General features: G+C 47.2%; 1 protein-coding gene across 6 annotated transcripts; it reads left to right on the top strand.

The window, feature by feature from the left end:
* Positions 1 to 535: 535 nt before the first annotated feature.
* Positions 536 to 20,447, top strand: LOC142988626 (M-phase phosphoprotein 8-like). 6 transcript variants are annotated; one of them, XM_076137850.1, is made up of 14 exons: positions 536 to 967; positions 2,354 to 2,515; positions 4,347 to 5,411; positions 5,538 to 5,634; positions 5,808 to 6,053; positions 6,299 to 6,421; positions 7,194 to 7,282; positions 17,126 to 17,266; positions 17,847 to 17,933; positions 18,198 to 18,352; positions 18,519 to 18,670; positions 18,907 to 19,031; positions 19,131 to 19,214; positions 19,612 to 20,447. In XM_076137850.1, the coding sequence occupies exons 1-14, from the start codon at positions 872 to 874 to the stop codon at positions 19,666 to 19,668; spliced, it is 2,679 nt and encodes an 892-aa protein (XP_075993965.1). In that variant the 5' UTR covers positions 536 to 871; the 3' UTR covers positions 19,669 to 20,447. The 6 variants fall into 6 exon arrangements, with proteins under 6 accessions (XP_075993965.1, XP_075993964.1, XP_075993963.1 ...); XM_076137849.1 differs by lacking the exons at positions 17,126 to 17,266; positions 17,847 to 17,933; positions 18,198 to 18,352; ... (2 more) ...; positions 19,131 to 19,214; positions 19,612 to 20,447 and adding exons at positions 9,218 to 9,506; positions 11,034 to 11,102; positions 11,232 to 11,522; positions 11,667 to 14,804; XM_076137848.1 differs by lacking the exons at positions 17,126 to 17,266; positions 17,847 to 17,933; positions 18,198 to 18,352; ... (2 more) ...; positions 19,131 to 19,214; positions 19,612 to 20,447 and adding exons at positions 9,218 to 9,506; positions 11,034 to 11,522; positions 11,667 to 14,804.
* The last annotated feature ends 1,435 nt before the right edge of the window (positions 20,448 to 21,882 follow it).

The raw sequence follows: 21,882 nt of genomic DNA, 5'->3' as shown, positions 1-21,882 counted from the left end.
GTGCAAACAAAACAACCACAATGTTCCTTATCAGGCTTATTTTAATGTCAAAGTGTAAATTTTTACATGTTTGTGTGATGGAGTGCTTTGTCGTTGTGGACATGACGCTGAAATAAATAAAGGTGATATTGTGTTAAGTAAATTAATGTGAGTGCTTATGATTATCAACTTTGTTTCATGATTCATCCATTCTGAAGAGAATGGAGGAAAAGTTCCACTGACGGCTGAGGATGGGGGTCCTGGTCTGGGTCCTCAGACCTGAGCCATAGACAACCATTCAGAGCTGCTCCTGAGTACAAACAGCAATATCTCAAATAAAAGGACACTTAAAAACTTTTAAGAATGTTCCTCTGAGGGCAGTCAAATGTAACAGTTTGGGTTTAAAGGTGCTTCTTAAATCTTATTACAAGACTAAATATGGGAGCCAGACATTGATTTAAATCACACAATCCAGGGTGATCTCACATGTGACGTTCCACTTTCTAGCAATCTATGGAATCAAACCTTTACTTGGTGTATAGAGAGTGAGCGGACAGACAGACAGACGGACAGGTAGCCGGACGGACGGACGGACGGACGGACAGAGCACCTGTGGGACAGAGGACAGGTGAGCAGGACATCACAGGGGCGCTCCTGGGACGGAACATTTCACCCTAAAAGCTCAGAATCCGATCCAGAAGGCCGCTGGACCGAGCTGTCTTTCGTCACCGCAGCCTGGGCTCGGGGGAGGTCCGCCATTAGGGACCGGGCCGTGGATGTAGCGGGCGGTAGCTGGCGGAGCGAAGAAGCCCAATCCCCGCCTGCCGCAGCGCCACAGCAGCGAGACAGCGAGAGGGCCGGGGCACGAACACACCGACACGAACCTGCAGCCATGACCGAACCTGAGAGAATGGACCTCCCGGACAGCGAGCAGGAGGAGGAGGACGTGTACGAGGTGGAGCGGATCATCGACATGCGAGTGGAGGAGGTGAAGAAGGATAGCTTACGGTGCTAAGTAGCGTTAGCTGCCTGTCTGGCTGGCTTTAGCTGGCAGCTAGCAGGCAAACGTCACTTTCGTGGCTTTCGCAACACTTTGCTTTATTTCGCCATTTTGAAACTTTAATTAATGAACACACGAGAGGTCCCTGCGTGTGTCTTTGTCTCCGTGTTATTACATGTGACCGCGTTTAGTCACGGCGGGGCAGTAGGCAGCGTTGTTTACGTGCTAAGCGCTCAGGCCGAGGAGGAGAACGTTTCCTCCGCGGGTTCATGATCAGCGTGCCGCGGCGACATGGAACCTGATAAACTAAACCGTGAAACAGGGTGTAACAGTGTGTGTAACTGTGTGTAAAACAGTGTGTAACACTGGATAACGGTGTGTATAACGCCGCTACACCGTCTCACTCTCTGCGCTACAGTTAGCATGTAGCTGCGCTTCTTGAAAAGTCTTTGAGCGACTATTCTGCGTTTATCAGCCAACAACTAGCGCGCGCGTGTGTGTGTACAGCCTCATTGCTGAAGACGGCCAATCAATCAATCAATCAATCAATCAATCCTCTGCTTGTGTTAAATGATCATCCTGAGCCTGACTGCAGCTCTGCATCAGGCTCATTTATGATCATTGGTATAAAGAAGTCACAACATTGTGTAACGCTCCCTCCTGTCAGTATTCACAACAAACACAAGGACAGAGAGCAACTTAACATCACCAGCTGGCAAATGATACAATGAAACTTCAATCCTTCAGTTCTATATTAACATTTGTCCAAACATTCCATTTTACAGCTGATTGGGCAGCAAGATACTAAAAGTTATTCTTTGATCAACTAAATGATGAACATAACACGTGACTACTTTGTTGAAGGTGACTTCATTGTTTAGGATGAATTCCCTCCTCACTGCTGTCTGCTGGAGCGTTGTCTCTTCAGCAGCAACGCTGTCACAGCCACCTGCTCTTTCTCCTCCTGCACATGAATAGAACCTCACACTGAAAGCTAAATGTTCCTCCTGGATTCCTGAATGGAACCATTGTGGGATAATGTAATCATTTTATTGTATGTATTTAATTTGTAAGAGACCATAATGGCTGTAATTCCTTGTAAATTCACATTTACTTAAATATTGATATTTATGTAATTATTATACACTTACACTATTCTGTGTTGTCTCCATGTTGTTTTATATTAACACACATTAATGTTGGATAAATATAAATATTGGAGTTAGTATAGTAGAAAGCGGCAGGTATCAAACTCCTCACCTGTTGAAGTCTCTTCATACTCTGATCACAAAAGTATTCAATCTATCCATATATGTCCAACTCACATTTTGCTGGAGGTGAGCTTACAGCTTCCTGTCGTCTCTCTGCTCTCAGGGAGAGGTGCTCTACAGGGTGCGCTGGAAGAACTACTGCTCTGACGATGACACCTGGGAGCCAGAGGCCCATTTGGAGGATTGTCGGGAGGTCCTGTTGGCTTTTAAGAGGGCCCAGGCTGAGGCCAAGGCCAAGAGAGAAGCAGAAGCCAAGAAGCCCACGGTAAGACTCTGTCCCAGTCAGCAGCACTGAGGACAGTGCTGATGTAGGACAGAACTCAGGGTAACTCACTGTTAGCTGCATGCTTATAGCAGGTCTAACAATGAGTTTATGCTTTTCCTTACTTAGATGTAAATGGTTTAATTTAGTGTTAGTAGTGAACCCTAACAGTGTGTGTGTGTGTGTGTGTATGTGCAGTTTTGATTGGACAAACTCTGCCATGCAATAAACCGGCTCCTGTTATGAAAATAACATCAAACATGAAGTTATCATTATCCTACCAGGTCTGATAACACAACTAAGGATTTATAGTGCTCTTTATACTTTCACATAAAAGTATCTTAACATCTAAATATTGTCTGTTCATTTATGGGACAAAGCCGTGCAGCTTCTCCAGCAGCAGTTCCTCTCCCTCCTCTTCCTCTGCCCTCGTGCAGAGTACAGATTGAGAGCCGCGCTGTTATTTTCAGCACAGCATCTCTGAGAGCACAACTGGCACCTCCAGTTCAGAGGTCAATCATCTCTGTATTAATGTTCTGCAACTTAGCAAGAGCAGCTGCTCTGGGCTATCAACACATGGATCGTGTCGGCCTGTAGTCAGTTGTGTGACTTGTGAAGGTGAGCCTGATGCCTGCAGTGGAGTTTCTTCTTGTATAAACTGGCATCTGGCCTCTTGGCATCTGGCATTTGGCCGGTGCATAGTTTACATGGATACATTGTGATACTGTATCACAAAGTGGGTGAGTTGGGTGTTGTGGCCTTTGCACCACTGAGGCTGAGTCTGGGCCACAGCAGTCCAGTGTTGCGATTCTGTACTGATGATCTCCTCAACACACCAGTGGAGTGGATGAGAGAAGTGTTCCAGGACATCACGCTCTCTGACAGGATCTCCCCTCCTGCTCTTGTCATTCATATGGCCCTGCTGAAGGCTCCGTCATGTCAAAAAAAGACTTGCTGAGCTCAGCATCTAAGTCACCCTCAGGCTGGTGAGGAGAATTCAAGATAAAGCCCCTTTACTCTGACACATCCTTATCAGCCATCTGGAAGGTGAACGCATGGTGGCATCAAAGGCAAAGACGAGGCCCGGTCAGTACATCAAGCACAGGCCTGTTCAGCGGGGAGACGGGCTCTGTGTTTCACTGGAGTCCACTCAGGATACACATGTAACTCTTTAGTGTTTGAGGGCAGCTCCTCTGGAGGCCGAGAGAGGCTGTGACTGTATCTGGCACACAGAGGAGAGATTGTGATCTCATTTGGTGTATATACTATATATTTTGTATATACATTTTAGTTTAGATTCTGGTATTTAATAATGCTTGTTTCACATTTTCAGGTTAAAATATTAGTTTGTCATTAGGTTTTGTCCCGTTTGTCCTAAAGGGACCAGACTGCTGCAGTGTTGTGAGTCTGTCTGGACTCATGTGGGGATGTACAGTGCTCAGCAATGTTGAGTGTCATTGGAAAAGAGGTTTGAGAGGTTCTGAGGGTGGACATAGTCGCCACAACACTGTGGGACTCGATGCAGTGTGCTGCTTGACAGTCAGGATGTTGTGTTCTGTTTGATTTGGTTTCCATGTGTGTTTGTTAGGCAAGGCAAGGCAAATGTATTTGTATAGCACATTAACATACACAGAGGTCACTCAATGGACTCAACCAACATAAAAACAATACATGATACAATGATAGGTAAGATAAGAAGTGATGAGCCAACATCAGACACTGATTGAATTGATCATTTGATTTAAGTTTGATTAGATATAATAACTGAATTCAGAGGTTATTGTAGATTGATTAATTCTCCAATCACACATTCCCTCTTGTCCCTTTGTGCTAGAAGCTGCTGCCAATGAAGAGTGACGTGTTTGATGCCGACTCAGAGAGCGACAGCGACAAAGAGCATCCAAATGAGCCGCCCGTCAAGAAGAAAAAGAAGAAGAAAATACGGGAAGAAGACGAGGAAGCTACTTCAAAAGAGAAGAAGAAGAAGAAGCAGCAGCAGCAGCAGCAGCAGCAGCAGCAGCAGCAAGGCAAGTTGAAAGATGAGTTCAGGCCTCTGCCTGCACCAGAGACGGATGGAGAGGAAGAGAGAGCTCCGTCTCCACCCTCATCTCCCAAAGAGAGGAAGGTAGAATCGGCTAAACGATTGATCGACTCTGAAGAGGAGAATGATGAGCCTGTCTCTAAGAAACACAAGAAGGACAAAGGAAAAGACAAAGGCAAGCACAAGAAAGACAAAGGAGAGGGCTCAAAGAAAAAGAAAGTGAGGAAAGAACAGAAGATGGATTCATCTGAAGACGAGGCCACTGCCCCGCTGGAAGAAGAGCTGAGTGACGGACCATCAGAGTCCCACGCTGAAGACACTGCAGCAATGGAGACGGCTCTCAAGTCTGTGGATAAGGGACAGTTAGAGGACAAGTTGAAACAAATAAAGGGAAAGTGGGAAGTAAAGTTGCAGGGAGCAAAGGACATCTTCCCTGACAAAAAGATCAAAAAGTCTGAGACCACAGTCCAGCAGAAAGAGAGCAGCCTGCAGAAACTCAAGAGCCTCACCTCCAAGGCCAAGAGAGAGACGGCCCCCATGTCCTCAGACTCCAGTGACAGCTCCATAGCAAACAAGAAGGCCAAAAGCAAAGGCCAGGAAAACGCCTCGGCTCCGCCCAGAGTCCCATCTTCCTCTGCCTCCTCCTCCTCCTCCTCCTCTTCCATCACAGCAGCCAGCAGCACCAAGGGTAAAGAGGAGGAGGGGCCTAAAGAGGAGGTGGTGGGGCCCAAGGAGGCCAAAGGCTCCACTAGTTTGTTTGAGAAGTTCTTGTTGAACTGTGAGGCGAAGGACCGCGCCCCCCGCCGTCAGGCCGTCCACCAGCCCCCCGCCGAGAAGAGCAGCAGCAAACCCACAAAGGTACGCTCGTGTGCAGGGAACGAGTCAGGTGAAGCTTTGGTGTAAGATCGGTTCAAGTACAGAAGTTATGTTTAAAGAAAGGTATTGTCTGATTATTTAGTTTTCTTCTTTTTCCCTCAACGTTAGGTGGCAGGGAAAGTCGAGAAGGTTACCAAGGCAACCAAAGATTCTCCCGCTCAGAGATCGGAGTCTGAAAAGGGGGAGAGGACCAAGCAGTCAGACGGTAAGAACCTCACACACCATGCTTGCTCCTCCTCCTCTCCTCAGGAGCTCCAGTGGACGGTCCTGGCCACCCGTCCTCACTCCAGGGCCTCAAGAGCTCTGCTTAGGTTCCATCTCTCCCCTTTGTGCCCTGCAGACCTGAAAGCCTGTATGCTGTTTGTTCTGTTCCTCTAGCCTCCAAACCTGGACAGAGCTACGGCTTCAGCCTGGACAGCGACGAGAGGGAAGGGGAGGAATCCACGCCAAAGCTGAAGTCCGCAGAGGATTCCCGGGAGCGGAGGGAAAGGCCAGAGGACGCTCAGCGCTCCGGCTGGGAGAGGAGAACCCCAACAGACGACAGGAAGAAGAAGAGGGAGGACAGCGAGCCCAGAGTCTTCATGGGATGCGAGGACAATCTGGACAGCCAGGACCCGTTAGAAGGTGCAGTATTTACCTTCAGCCAAGGGTTCTGTAGACAGGTGGGACTGGGGTCAAGGAAATGGGGATTAGATTCAGAGGCAGAGGAGAATCCAGAGACTCAGATGTAGACATCAATACATCTGACTGTTTGGACTGGGGGGGGGGTTACACTCTCTTAATCCAGAGAGTTGTTTCTTCTGACTAGCAGTATGTAGAGGAAGTTTGATGTGAAGGTGTTCCTCTCCCTCTGCTGGATCTTCTCACAGATAAGGGCCAAACCACTCTGAGTCTGGGCATGGACATCAACCTGGACTGGCTGTCTCTGGACGACTTTCAGAAACATCTCAACGGAGAGGATGAGATGCTCTCTGGTCCACCGCTTTCACCCAGTACGTACTTCCACACGGGCGCCATGCCTCCAAACGTTGTTCAGGGGTCTGACATGTACAAAGGACAAAGGTCAAAGGTCAAGTCTTTAACGTTCTTATGCTGCATTTCATTTACAAGAAACACAAACGCAAATTATAGTAGTGGTGAGGGGGGAAACATGACATCATCATCATCATGAATGATGTCATGGTTAATGCTGCCATAATGAATGATGTCATGGTTGTTGCTGACATGAATGATGTCACTTTGAGACCATGTTGGAAAACGTCTCTGTGTCCCTGTTCCCTGTCAGCCTGGCTGTCTCAGTAATCATTAACAAAGGTCAGGGGTCAAGGAAATGAGCAGCATGATGGGTAGGGCTGGGGTCAGGGGTGATGGGTAGCGGCTTTGCTCAGAATGCTTCGTCCCACATACTCACTCACACACACACACACACACCTGTTGTGGAGTTTGGAAGAGGTGAAATCAGCCTTTTCCTCCGTCAACCTGTTTGTTCCTCTACGACACTGCCAGGCTTCATCACTTCCTGCTGTGATGACCTTGGGCTAAAGTATCACAAACACACACCAGGAGAAGTGTCACACACACATCCCCTCTCAATGATGCTCCACCTCCCTGTGCAGTGCCTCAAAAGTCAATCAAGTTTCCCTTCCACCTGGAGGCAAACAGAAGCAGAGGCTTGATCTGTTATTGAAGTGCACAGTGACGTTAGCTGTCATACAGGGTTGATCTTCCCTTATTCCCTTTCATTGCTTCCCCTTTTCGTTTCAGGTGAGTTGCGGGAAGCAGTGAAGAATGGAGATTACATGGCTGTGAAACTAGCGCTCAACTCCAAAGAGGACTACAACCTGGACCAAGAGGCAAGTCCCAGCCCACCTAGGGTCCCACAGCACCTGGCTGTGATTAGCACAGCACTTTGCTTCTGTGAGGAAATAATGAAAATGCCTTCTTAAAATGGTTTCTTTACGGTTTAAAATTCCAGACAAAAGTATATTTGACAAACGATGGCCCTGCACCTTGGCTGCCTCTGTTCTGTGTTGTGTGTGAGTGGTTGTTAATCACTTTTTGTGGGTTGAATAATGAAACATGGTGCTTTATCGGTCAAAGACGACACGGAGACAGACAAAAGGAATGAATACGATGCTCTTAAATAGATACAAATATATATTATAAACTAGTCGTCATTTTATTAACAACTTAAGAAGAAATTAACCATACAGCTTTCCTTATGCTTCACTTACTTTGTGCGCTTAGATCAAACTCGGTAGCAGTCGTGCTCGGGCATAAGTGGCTCATTTAGCTGAACGGGACTAGAAATAGGACGCAGCAAAGGCCTGATAGTTTTAAGAGATGCGCCTGTTGGACATTTGGAAGGTTGTGGAAACAAACTGAACCAGCCGACAAGGAAAACGCCGCCTCAAGATCTCAACCCGCCGGCTGCTTCACGCATACCTTCACTTCTGCACCGCAAGACATTTTTCTGGACTCCAAACTCAGGTGAGAGCGTCTTCCAATGACGTCATTGTTTCTGTAAACTGGTACTGAACACCCTGATTTTGAAGAAGTAGCTGTGGTAATAGTAAAGTTTCAAGCACGGTGTTTGAGTAAATAATTGTGTAAACAGATGTATAGTTTTTAGAGAATCGTGTACAGATAAGTTGGATTCTGCTAAATGGTGTTTGAATAAGACGGTGCGTACTTTGGCTACATTCTTACAAAGCCAAAGTCGCTCTTACAGCTGTTTATATTCAGTGCCTGTACACGTCGTCTAGCTCCGAGTCTACAGTCAAATAGGACTTCAGTGCTGAAATTTGATGTATTTAATAGAACAAACATTCAAGGTCGATGCAACAGCGCTTTTATAGGCTGAACATTTTCTTAATTAATAATTAATGTGTAATTGTACTTTGGTGTTACTTTTCCAAGGGTTTGTTTGAGAGAGACGTGTGAGCAAGCAAGTCAAAGAAGAGCACAGCCGACGTAACAAGCAGCTGGAGAAGACCAGAAGAACACTGTGATGCAGGTACATACATGCTTTCAGAACATGAATCATCCTCCTCATCATAGTAGAGAATGTGCCAGTAGCTCTCATGTTGTTAGGAAACCTATGTTCTGTTTTGTTTAATGAACAAAGAGAGAGAGAGCTAGCTGACACCTGGCTCACCTTTACTCAGACCTCTCATGCTTTGCCTTTGTATGTGGCCTGGTCCTGGACTCTTAACAGAAGAGTGTTGTATTGTTTTAAAGCACCAGTTTGATACGTTTGCACCCTTCTGCTAAGCACGCATCTTTAGCATATGACATCCAACGTAAAATCATGATGTTATTCAATGTTTTTGTTGAGATCATTGAAGTAGGTGTAGCTTTGGTCTCTACTCTGTTGTATCCATGCAGCATTTCACCCAACATCCCATGACAACATACCCTTGGTCAGACATGAACAAACGTTGTAGTCGCTGCCTGATCCAATAAAGCCATTAACTGTTCTTGAATGGGTTACATGTGGTTTTTGTCCTGCTGATTGGAGAGGAGTCAGGGTGTTTTGGGCTAAGTAGCTTGTGCTCGAATGAGCCTGAACTTTGTCGTGGCGTCTCCAACGTGCTGTTGCGTTTCGTGGCGATCAAAACGCGTTTAAATTATTTTCGACAATAGGCCACCATTGACCAGTCAAACTGCCAACCAGGTTTTAGTTTTGTCTCTGCGTTTTCCTAACAAGTGTCTTTAAGCTAACACAATCAAAGAATTGATGGAGTCGGGTTTGACTGTCAGTCTTACATATACTTATTCTCTTACAGGCATGTACTATTGAGGAGAAGAAATCATTTGAAGGAGAGAGGAACTTGATTGAAGAGAGATGTTCGAGTGAAGCTCTTAGGTTGACTTCCATCCTTGACTGTAGAAGAAATGAAGAATGTACATTGAAAGACAGCACAGTCACTGAGAAGACAGTGGAGGAGTTTCAAAACAGCCAAACAGCTGGAAAGGACATGAATGAATATCAGAACACAGCTTGCTTCTCGGCTTCTGAGCAGGGAGGTCCAGGAGAAGAAGACCCGGGGCCAGGAATGGAAGACAAGGCATCAGGTGACACAGAAATTGGTTTGTCAAGTGAAATGAGTTTGAAGTTGAAACATTCAAGTCAAAGCATTAATGCAGAAATGGCGCTTGCAAGGGAAGACGACAGCACAAAACAAATGGGCAGTAATGAACACAGCTCCTCTGAGGAAGGGAATGACTCAAGTGAGGAGGCAGAGGACATGGCGTCCTGTCACTCACATAGCACAGATCACGGTCAGTCAGAGTCCGAGTCGAAGGACGTCGCGAAAATGCAATCTGGCCGCTGCAAGAAATCTGTGGAAAGGAAACAACCAACACGAATGAGTTTGCGAACCTGCAAGAAGGTGCTGGTCACGCCGCCTAGTGCAGAGGAGAATGACAGAAGAGAATCTGGTAAAAAGCACTTCTGTTTATATTGCCAAATGGGTTTCACCCAAATCGCTAAGCACTTGGGAAGAAAGCATGCAGAGGAAACCGATGTTGCCCACGCAATTCACTTTCCTAAAGGCTCCAAAATCAGACAGACGCTGCTTGATCAAATTCGCAATAGAGGTGATTATGAACACAACTGCAGGGTTCTCAGAAGTGGAGAGGGGGAGATTGTGACAAAGAAACAGGTAAACAATCCTGCCATATCTGTCCGTGATTTTCTGCCTTGCCAGCACTGCTATGCTTTTTACCGCAAAACTGATTTATGGCGACATGAGCGGTCATGTAGAGCCAGGAAGGGGGATCTTAACACCGGTGAGAGGAGACGAGGTCGAGTCCACAGCGCCGCCTCTCGACTGCTGCCAATGTCAGAGTTCTTAACCGGAGGCTGCGAGGAGATCATCCACATCATGCACCAAGACGACATCTCACGCCACATTAGAAACGACCCTCTCATTTGCAAATACGGCAACGCTCTGTCAGCTAAGCACGACCACGACAAGTCTCAGTTCGCTTACATCGCACAAAAGATGAGGGAGTTGGGTAGATTTGTGCTTGCCGTCAATGAGCTTGACCATAGTGTGCAATATCTGCAGGAGATATGTCTGCCTTCCAGATTCAGTTTAGCTGTGGAAGGGACCAAAAAAGTCAGTGGTTATGACCCAAGCACCAGTAGGTTTAAAACTATCTCCCTTATCTCAAAGATTGGCTACTCTTTGAAACGAGCGGCAGAAATAGCTTTTGGGGAGAGTCGCATGACGGAAGACAGTGAAACGGAGACTGAAGTCAGAAAGTTCATCCAGCTTCTTGATACTAAATGGAATTCTCGTTTTTCTCGGAGAGCTCTAGCGGCCTCTCTAAGGCAAGAGGTCAAGAAAGTGGAAATAGACAATTCAACTGTGACAGATGATTTAGTAAAGCTCCACAAATTTATCAAAAAGGAAGGCGATGAAGCAAAGAAGGAGATAAAACAAAGTCCAAGTTTGTCCACGTGGAAGAAGCTCAGCGAGGCCACGCTAGCAGATGTGTGTCTGTTTAACAGAGGAAGGGTAGGGAATATTGGTCGAATGCTTTTGCAAACTTTCACTAAGAGAAAGAGTAAGGGAACGTTTGTTCTTTCTACAGATCAAATAAGGAAAAGCACAAAATTGGAGCTGGACCTTGGTGACAATTTCACCATGTTGGAACTGGAAGGTCAGTATGGAAGGAATATGTTGGTTCTGCTGACAGAAAGCATGGTTTGGGGAATTGACTTGCTCATTGAAAATCGAGAACAGGCCGGTGTGTCAAAAACTAACCCTTATCTGTTTGCACGAACTGAAGGCTCGTCGTTTATCAGAGGATTGGATTGTTTCAAAAGATCTGCAATGGAATGTGGCGTTAGAAACCCAGATGCTCTTCTGTCGACACCATTAAGAGAGCAGATTGCCAGTTGCTGGCAACTAATGAGTCTTGGTGAACATGAATTGGATAAAGTGGCCAAACTGGTGGGGAGAAGCAGTCAGGAGTGTTACAGACTGTCAGAAAACCCACCAGCGTTGGAGGACGTGAGCAAGCAACTGCTCAAGATGGACCGGACACCATCTTCAGCGCTTCCCAGCACTTCAGAAGAGGGTGCGTATCATTTACTATACTATCCATCATTTCTCAAACATTCTTTGATTCCTGTTTCCTGGTGTAAGTAGTAGCTTCCTTGGGTAGATATGAGGTGTTTTGTGCAGCCCTGATTCCATTTCTCTACATTATTCCTCTTTTCAGGCACTAGCCCAAAGACCCCTGCAAAGAGAAAAGCTTGGAGTGAGAAGGAACAGGCGGCAGTGAAACGTTGCTTAAGTGGCTTCATTGACAGAATGAAAGTTCCGGGTAAAAAAGACTGCAACGCATGTATAGCGGCTGAGCCCGATCTTCTCGGAAGATCTTGGACAGATGTCAAAAATTACGTACATAACACACTACAGACATTACGAAAGAAATACTATCAACACAGTTCGGACACCAATATCGGTACTCTGAAGCCCAAGAATCCCAGAGGTGAATTCGGAACCCCAAAGACTGATCTGGTGGATGTGAACACGGCCTGTATTATGACCACAGAACCAGCGACTGTCTTGGGAGAAAACTTTTTGTCAACACCTTCGATAGGGACATTCCCAGAAGAGATGACATCAGGTTACACGCCCATGTGCTCTACCAGTACCAATATGGTCCTTACAAGTCAACCATTGATTTCCACTTTCACACCACTTAACGCTACTGATACACAAGTGGTTCCCACATTTAGTCCACAAAATACTACAAGTGCACTAATGCCGCCCACATACACAACGGAAAACACTGGAATCTTACCAATGTCTTGCGTGTATACTCACAACAGCAGTATGCCGCTCCCCCCTATGTACCCGCCACAGAACACTACACCAATGATTCCTACTTTGAATGCACTTAATGCCCCAACTAGCCCATTGATTCCTACATTCACACCATTGAACGCTCCTAGTACACAACCCATCCCTCCGTTCTCGCCACTTGATGACACGAGTAGGCCTATTATGTCTTCATTTACACCTCTGAACCATTCAAGTACACTAGCATACCCCACGGGCGCCCCTGGACCTCCTGCGACCGCACAGGTTGTCCCAACAATGCACACGTCCATTGTTCCTGACAGATCGCTGGCGGTACAGGAAGGCTCGCCAATGTCTTCTGCAGGGAGCGCAGCCAAGCAATCTGGCAAGACTCAGAAGAGACCCAAGAGGTTGTGGAATGAGGAGGAACAAGCTGCTGTGAGGCGTCAGCTAGGCGACTTCTATAAACTTGTGAAAGTGCCCGGCAAAAAAGACTGCGATGCGTGTTTAGCTGCTGAACCCGCCTTAAGTCGGAGGACATGGAGGGAAGTCAAATATTATGTACACAACTGTATTCAGTCCATGAAGAGACGAGGCGGTGTGACAACCTCCAGACGCAGCGGAGGACAAGAACCAGAGACTCTGAGCTCCAACACGGAGTGGGACGGTCCCGTCTATCTGTCCCTGTAAAGACTGGTCAGGAACATGGAAGAACAGTGAGGGACAATGTGTCAGAGTGTTACTCTATAACCCTTTCATAATGTAACATTGATTCACTCACTGTGGAGGAACCAGTGGCCATTGAGACTCTACACAGTGAAGAGAATGGCCCGTGGTCCTTGATGTGACGGATCCTGAAATCCTCAGAATGAGGCCCACTCACCTAAGCCCTTTGTGTATTTGCATGAACACAAACACATTTAGGTGCAGACAACCACATCTGTAGCTTTGGTTCAGAAAAAATAGATATTAGATGTAGTTAGATGAATTTGTAATAGTTGATTTGTAAAAATCGTGATATATACATATATAGATCTATATATATATATATATATATAATCAGAATGGTTGTGTCTGGATTTGTGATTTTGTAAACCCAACCCTCCCTCTGCCAGGGTGGGACTGCAGCCTGCCTGTGGCCCTGAGGAGGGGCCACCAGGGAGGGGGGACACCATGGGGGAGCCACCACCCACACTCACTTTGACAAACTACCATAATATCTGTGCAATTTGTGAAAGTGGATCAACACGTTTGTTTCCCACCCTGCACTTAGCCACAGTGACCTCAGTGTCTGTTCACTTCCAGAGGGGTTTCTGCTGCTCTGGCTCATACTTAGGTGGCCTTCGTACTGCCTGTGCTGTTTCAGTATCATTTCTTTGTATTTTATTTAACAACACACAAATCTAAATACGTAGCTCTCCCTCCAAACTATAGTTACGTAGATTTGCTCCACATAAACCCTGAGTGTTGGACCCGAGTGTATTATAATCCTGCTGTAGCCAGTAGCCCACACTGCTGATCCCCTCAGCTGTGATGGTGAACCTTCCTTCCTGATGTTCTAGAGTTAGGAGCTAAATGTGTAAACTTCTCACTGAAGCCTTGTTTGTCTTTGAGCTTGCTGATGTGTTCATTATCTACATGTGTTTGAAACCTTCTTTCTATAGAGATTTGTTGTATTAATGTTTCACTACACAGCATTTGTTGAGAACACTTCAGCCTTTTATTGTATTTTCCTGTTGTGTCTGAGGTCAGAATGCCCCAAAATCAGCATTTCATTATTTAGTTGAAAGGTTTTATGAGCTGCATATCTGACTCTAATGCTCCATGCTGTGTTGATTTGTGACTTGTTTGCTGTAGACCTTTGTGCTCTCTGCCATGTTAACAGAAACATGCTGGGAGCACTTTTAGAAACTCATCATGTGCTGCTCTGGTGTAGCTCTATAGGAGATGCTAAGCATCCACACCAGCGCGCTGACCTTTGCACTTTGCCATTGCAGTGTGGATAAAAACTTCTGCAGCATGAGACATTCTTATTTAGACTAGACATTTTAAACTACCTGACCTATCTAAAGTTACTACAAACAAATGTTCCCTAAAATATCTGATTGCGAATGAGAGTTACTCCTCCTGGAATCAAAAATGTAAAATGTTATTTTCCTTAAAGCTCTTAAAAATCATAGTTCTTAGTGATGAGCCTGAGATGCTCCTCATGACACACGTGTTAGCATGTTTACGTGGTAAACAACAAAACTTGTTCATTGAACCATGATTTGTCTGATCCCTCTAACTTGTTAACCCTTAATGTGTTAAATGAAGCAACCACCCCTCCCATAGCACAGTGCTGTCAGCAGCAGCAGGTTTGACCCTTCACCCATTTCACACAGAAGCCTTGTGTTTCAGACTGCTGGTCTCAGGTCCAACCCACATTTGATCTTTCATACGGGCATGTTGGTCTCAGGCTGTTAACACAAGACCATGTACACCTCACCGCCAAATCCTGTTGTATTTCACTGACCATTAAAGTGGTACATGTGCATGCATGTTAACATGAGTATTGTTGTGTTGAACACTCGCTGGTACATCCAACCTGGTCCTCCATCCTATAGACGCAGTTGGCCTTGTCCTGGGGGTTTGTTGGAGGGTTTAGTTCTTCTCACTGCACGCCTCAGGGCCTACAGAGCTGGTCGTGTTGTGGTGTTGCCTAAATCCGGACGGCGGTACTCTCATATCTGTGATCGTGGAGTGAATGTTAGTCCTTAACAAGCTTTTCTTCATAGAGCTCTAGACGGCCATGGCACAGTTTGTTTATGTGGCAAAGCAACCGGACGTGAAACTCGATAATGTAACATAAAGCCACAGAGGGTCATTACCTGAGGAGACTCTGGACCTGGTCCATCAGGCTAACATGCTGTAGGAAGTGCATGTTTTCAGCCAAGAGACTTGCATCATAGTTCTAAATTGAAATCAGCCAAACTCAACAGAAGCTTACTGAGGAACAGTTCAAGATCATGCTACTGTAACATGGCTCAAACATGTTGAGGTTAGAAGAAGCCACCTCCATGTGCACCTGCTCACCTGGTGACTGAACCCTTTGAACTCTGTCCTCGTACAGGTTAGCTGCATTTTTGCCTCAATTGCAGCAAAGATCCGTCCGTCCGTCAGTCTATGCAGATACGTTTGATATGGAGTGAAAGAACATTCACAGGTCTTTGCTCTAAGACCATTGGAAGTTGCGTCCTTCGTGTTGTCTTCCTTACCTGCCCAGGACAGACTCACACGTGTAAGGGATGTAGTTGTTGCGTTCTGTGAAGTCCTTCCACTCCTGAAACAGCTCCAATAATTAGAAATAATGTCAATAATAATCTGTTGAAGTTTTAGAAATGATATAGGATCATTCAGATACTTTCTCTGCTGTCTGTTGTTTCAAAGTTTGTTTCTGTAGATAGCTTGTTTCTATTTGTGCTTGTATAAGCACTGTGTGTGTGTGTGTGTATGTGTGTGTGTGTGTGTGTGTGTGTGTGTGTCGCTCTTCATCCTGGAATCACGTCTCTTCCTCTCACTGTTCTTCATGTCTTGTATAAAGTGTACAGCCTCTGCTTAGACAATAAAATGCTGCTTGGCTTGAATCTTAGATTTTTGTTTTGTAAAGATCGATGCAGTCGCTACGTTTACCTTACAAGCTAAACTTAGATTGAGACAAATTAGAATCTGAACTTCTGCTGAAGGCGTTAGCTCCAACCAGATGTCACAGCAAAGTCTGTTTAATTAGAAACTGTTTCTCTCTCCCCTCTCTCTCTGTCTCTCTCTCCTTCCTCTCCTCTCCTCTCTGTCTCTCTCGCTCCCTTCCCTCCTCTCTCTCTCTCTCTCCTTCCTCTCCTCTCCTCTCTGTCTCTCTTGCTCCCTTCCCTCCTCTCTCTCTCCCTCTCTGTCTCTCTCTTCCTCTCCTCTCCTCTCCTCTCCTCTCTGTCTCTCTCGCTCCCTTCCCTCCTCTCTCTCTCCCTCTCTGTCTCTCTCTCTCCTTCCTCTCCTCTCTGTCTCTCTCGCTCCCTTCCCTCCTCTCTCTCTCCCTCTCTCTCTCTCTCTCCTTCCTCTCCTCTCCTCTCTGTCTCTCTTGCTCCCTTCCCTCCTCTCGCTCTCCCTCTATGTCTCTCTCTCTCCTTCCTCTCCTCTCTGTCTCTCTCGCTCCCTTCCCTCCTCTCTCTCTCCCTCTCTCTCTCCTTCCTCTCCTCTCCTCTCTGTCTCTCTTGCTCCCTTCCCTCCTCTCTCTCTCCCTCTCTGTCTCTCTCTTCCTCTCTCTGCTCTAGAAACAAAATTACAATTCAATCTTAAAGTACCTTCCACAGAGTTTGATATATTTAGCTAGAAATTAATCTTGCAATGCAAAGTGGGGAGAATTTTGGGGGCAAATCTCTAGAAGTTCTTCATCTCAGTAAATCCTCCTGAAGTCTTCGATCCGTCCGTTGATTGAATCCTTCAGACGTTCAGTGCTGCGTAGGAAAGCGTCCAGTCAGACCAAACCCAGGGGTCCTAAGGGGCCCTGAAGCTTTCTTCTGATTGGTCCTTCACCTCTGTAACATGATGACATCACCAGCTAGTGTACATGCTATTCCAGCTCAGGCCCGATGCAGTTAGCCTATGAGAACAGAGGCAGATATAAGAGAGGGGGAGTAACGCAAACAACCTCACTCAGTGTGCACAGTGATGCAGAAGATGATGTCATTATTATTGAAATCCTTCCTGTGGCCTCTGCGACAAAGTGACGCCATGTTTGATTAAATGTTGGAGTCTCTCCTTCCTCCGTCTGTCTGTCCGTTCATTAAGCAGCGGCGGTTGTGTAGGGTGTGTGTGTTGACTGTGTGTGTCGGCCCTCAGGATGCCAGTGGGATGTCCCTGTGCATGCTGGCAGCAGCGGGGGGGCAGGATGACATCCTCAGGCAGTTCATAAAGAAAGGAGTGAAGGTGAACGGGCGGCAGAAGAACGGCACCACCGCCCTGATGCACGCCGCCGAAAAGGTAACAGAGCCACCACACGTCTCTTAAAGGGCCAGTCCACCAATATGACCTTCTTTCAACCTTTGTTACTGCTGGGCTGTTATGCAGCACAGACCAATGTTCTTAAATGAGCTGGAAGCTGAGACACATAATGAACATCATCTTAGACCAGCAGACTGATGGTTGCTATGAGACGTGGTCTTGTGATTTCCTGTTCTGGTGCGACCTGGCAGCCGCTCGCTGGAGTCCTGGTCACAATGCTGGGCTCTCTCTCTCTCTCTCTCTCTCTCTCTCTCTCTCTCTCTCTCTCTCTCTCTCTCTCTCTCTCTCTCTCTCTCCCCCCCCCCCCCCCCCCCCTGTGCAGCCACAGCTTTGATATCTGGGCGAGGCAGCCCTGATTAGAGCACACTGATGCAGACACATCACCATAGAAACGGGCAGAATACACTTGTTCTACCAACGTTACTTCAAGCATCGGGCAAAGATAGAAAAGACAAAAGTTCAGCTTGGAGCCCAGCAACAAGAACCAACAGAGCGCAGGTTCCATCCTGTTGTTAGGGGCGCCGCTCTCATGTTGGGTTTTCTCTCCATCTTCCTCCAGAATTTCTTGACGACGGTCGCTCTACTGCTGGAGGCCGGATCCTCCGTCAACGCCCAGACGCTGGCCGGGGAGACGGCGCTGATGAAGGTGAAACTACTGTGGCATCACACACACACACACACACACACACACACACACACACACACACACACACACACACACACACACACACACACACACACACACACAGCAGCAGGGGGTGGAGTCACAGGTCATGGAGTGGGAGGAGTCACAGACAGACGTGCAGCAGCGTTCAGAGCATTTCCTGAGCTTTAAACCTGTGACATTCATTTCCATTGTATTATGCGCGACAAATGTGTTCCCTCCTCCTCCTCCTCTCCTCGGCTGCAGGCGTGTAAGAGGGGGAACGCCGACGTAGTGCGCCTCCTGCTGGAGTACGGGGCCGACTGCAACATACTGTCCAAGCACAAGAATACGGCCATCTACTACGCCGCCAAGCTCAACAGCCTGGTGGTGTGCGACCTCATGAAGAACCACACCAGCACGTGAGTGTGGGCCGCAGCTCGTCGCTATAACAACGCCACAACAGCCAACTCTCTTCATCATCTGTTCCAAACACAAATACGTACAACTCATACAAACCCACACGCGTGTCCCCCTGTCTGTCCCCCTGTCCGTCCCCCTGTCTGTACCCCTGTCTGTCTGACGCAGGTTGACCAGTGTGGCTGAGGACGCCATCCGTGCGTACTTTGAGTCCCGCCTGCTGCTGCTGGAGCCCGTCTTCCCCATGGCGTGCCACAGGCTGTGTGAGGGGCCGCACTTCTCCATGGAGTTTGGCTACAAGTCACAGCCACTGCCCGAGGGTAGGACACTCACACACACACTCACACACACTCTCTCTCACTCACACACACACACACACACACACACACACACACACACATTCATGTTTATCATCTGTGTTTTTGATGGAAAGGCAGTCAATCCAAAAATGTTCTTCATGTGGATGGAAACATGAAGCTTTCATCTCTCTCTCTCTCTCTCTCTCTCTCTCTCTCTCTCTTTCTCTCTCTCTCTCATCCCATTGTTCCTCCTCCAGGCACAGGCATCCTCCTCTTCATCTTCCACGCTAACTTCCTGAGTGAGATCACAGCCAGGCTCTGTGGCCCCTGCAGCGTTCAGGCTGTGGTGCTCAACGATAACTTCCAGCTCCCCATCTTCCCGGTTGGTCCTTGACAGAAACACCACGATGATGATGATGATGATGATGATGATGTGGTCGTGTTCTTACTCATGCTCTTGTGTCTGTGTTGGGATTTTCAGGACTGTCACTTCATCTACTCCTTCAGTCCAGGCCCAGGCATGAACAAACTCTACATCCATCTGGCCGACTCGCCACAGGCCAAGGTGACACACACACACACACACACACACACACACACACACACACACACACGATGATCGTAATCTTGACCTGAGGAGTGAACACAATGATGTTATTTGTATTTGCTGTAAATTCTTGTATCATCTCAGCAAACCAGACGGTGACTGTTGCTAGGAGACATTGTCCTGCGACCCTCTGTTCTTACTTCTCACTGGTTTTGTCTTAGTGCAGACCGATGCAGCTGTAATGAGGCTGTTAGATATCAATGATGGCTCAAAGAAAGTAGATGACTGATTGATTGGATGATTGATCACAGAAACAGTGTGTCGGTGATGAAGAGCCTCACACTCATCACTTTGTGTTTGTGGCGTTGATGTATAATCAAAGTTGTCTAACCTTTGCTGTTCCTCGATCCTTCAGGTCAAACTTCTCATCGGTGCCTACAGAGTCCAGGGTCAAGGGTCACACCTCGTATGACCAACACACACACACACACACACACACACACCTGGCTCCAGCAGCAGCAGCAGCAGCCCCTGCTCTGGCCACTAGAGGGCCTGGTTTACTCTAAACAGGAATAAACGCACCTACCTTTTGAATGTGGTACAGTCCAGGTTAGTTTCTGTCTTTCTCTTTTGAAGTTTGTACAAACGGACGCTGGCGACGTTCATCCTGCGTCCCACCGTTTAACGGGAAATGGAATGAGTTGCGGTGTGAGACTCTGCAGCTCCACAGCCTCGCTCGGCACGTCTACACACACATTCACACTCTGATCCACCACTTTACTCTTCTGTTTCTGCTGTGATCCTCTTCCTTGTGGACATGAGCTTCTCCAGGCGCACACAGCTCAGATCTGTGCTCCTCTGGCCTCTCCTGCATTTCCTGAGTTGCTGTTAATAATCATTTGTGCATTTTTATTTATGTTTCTGTACATATGCAGTCCTGACTGGATGCCGGACTGTGTGGGACGCTTTAGGTTGTACAGCACAATGTTGTTTACTTTAATGTGACGCGTTAGACTCGTCTGCTTTTTTGCTATAAAGGCTTTTAAACTGAAAAGCTTGGTAGTCGCTGGTTTGTTGCCTTGGTTACCTGAGGCCAGCTCTCTTTTGGTAGGTTATCCAGGGGAATTGGGGATCGCACAACAAAACAATGTCCTACTTCTGTCCTTGTTTCTCATAACAATGCGTGAACTTTTGAGTGTTTGTAGTATTTCCTGAGTCTCTGCTCAGCCAATCAGGGGGCTCTCAGGGGGGTTAGACTTCTCCGGCTGAGCCTGAGGCCAGCTGATGAATATTCATGAGGCTGGTCCCAGCACACACATCTTTAGGGTTATGTAGCTTGAACGTACAGCTAGACGGCAGTGTTAGCATAAAGCCGAGGGGTCACATGATACCGATCAGATGACCTTTAACACCGCTCACCAGTCACTGAGACTCAGTACTGCCATGATGTGTGCTGATTAAAGCAAACGTGCCAGTGGGACTCATGGACAGAATATGACTCCACTTGCCTTTACCTAACCAGTCATGTCCAGGTGCGTGCTGTCTGTCTGTCTGTTGGTGGTCTCGATGGAGGTATAAAGGAGGTTTGGGCGGGCCTGTAACCGTGCAGACGGAGGGCGTCTCCTCCCTGAGTGTGTGGAGGCTTTGATGGACCCCGCAGCTGCTCTCCGCTCACCCTGAGTCTCTCTGTCCTAAATAAAAGATGTAGCCATGTTTTTTTCATTTAGTCTGCTGGTCTCTCATCACTCAAACTCCAGCAGACATCAGAGGAGGTTCTGTTCAGGGGGGAGAGGACCCGCTGTGATCCAGACTCTCTCTGGGTTCTTCAGGCAGAACTTCTCTCCTTCAGATGCCTTCACCTGATTAGAATCCGTCCAAATGTCTCAAGGATTTTAGAGCTCCGCCCACTCGCCAGCTTCTCTCTCCGTTATGCGGCTGTATGGTTGAAGGTGCAGGAGCTACATACAGTAACTCCACCCATGGAGATGTCTGAACTGTGAGTATTCTGAGAGGATCACACAGTGGTCTCCTCCTGCATATTAATGAACTTCAGCCCCCAGCTCACCTCATCTCTCATCTGATGACGGCTGCCTTTAGAGGACAAACCGTCTCCCATCTCCATCAATACCTTCTCCACCAGAGGCACTGCAGGAGCGCGATCCTCTGGTGGGGAACACAGGGATCTCAGTGGAGCCCACACACACACACACACACACACACCAAGAGCACGTCTGAGGAGGAACGCACACAGGAGGGACCGAGGCCACAGTGGGATTTGAACCCAGGCTGTTTGTTTCTTCTTTACCAGCATGGAGTGACATCAACATAACTTCACTTTACTATGTTCATTATTTATTATTTGATGTGATACACGATTTGACTTTTTGACTTTTATCCATGTAGGAAAACAAATAAAACTCGATTAGTTTGGTTGATTAGTAAATGAAGCGTCCCGCCCTCTGGTCCTGTCCCGGATGGTTCTAGGGAGCGGTCTCGGTTCCTGCTGTTGTTCCGGTGAGCATGTTTTGTTCACCGATACTTGAACGCACCTTCTCTTCCACATTGAGACGTGGTGTTCAGTTCTGTTTGACTTTTTGCGTGGCATCTGTGAGATAAAGCACCGGGTTATCGCGGTGTCGTTTCCTAGGTGGTTGTGAAAGAGTTGTGGAGCTCATTCTTCCATGTG

This window comes from Genypterus blacodes, unplaced genomic scaffold (assembly GCF_046128005.1).
Source record: "Genypterus blacodes isolate CSIRO-AG114 ecotype Tasmania unplaced genomic scaffold, CSIRO-AGI_Gbla_v1 ptg000337l_1, whole genome shotgun sequence".
Lineage (NCBI taxonomy): Eukaryota > Metazoa > Chordata > Actinopteri > Ophidiiformes > Ophidiidae > Genypterus > Genypterus blacodes.
Note: the sequence above shows the minus strand (reverse complement) of the source record. Positions and strands in the feature narration are given on the sequence as shown.

What these genes read in the sequence shown, in the direction of transcription:
- LOC142988626 (XM_076137845.1), top strand. Translation starts at nt 872, where the DNA reads ATGACCGAACCTGAGAGAATGGACCTCCCGGACAGCGAGCAGGAGGAG. An exon ending in TCGACATGCGAGTGGAGGAG is followed by an intron (nt 968 to 2,353) that starts GTGAAGAAGGAT and finishes CTCTGCTCTCAG; the next exon opens with GGAGAGGTGCTCTACAGGGT. An exon ending in CAGCCAGGACCCGTTAGAAG is followed by an intron (nt 6,054 to 6,298) that starts GTGCAGTATTTA and finishes ATCTTCTCACAG; the next exon opens with ATAAGGGCCAAACCACTCTG.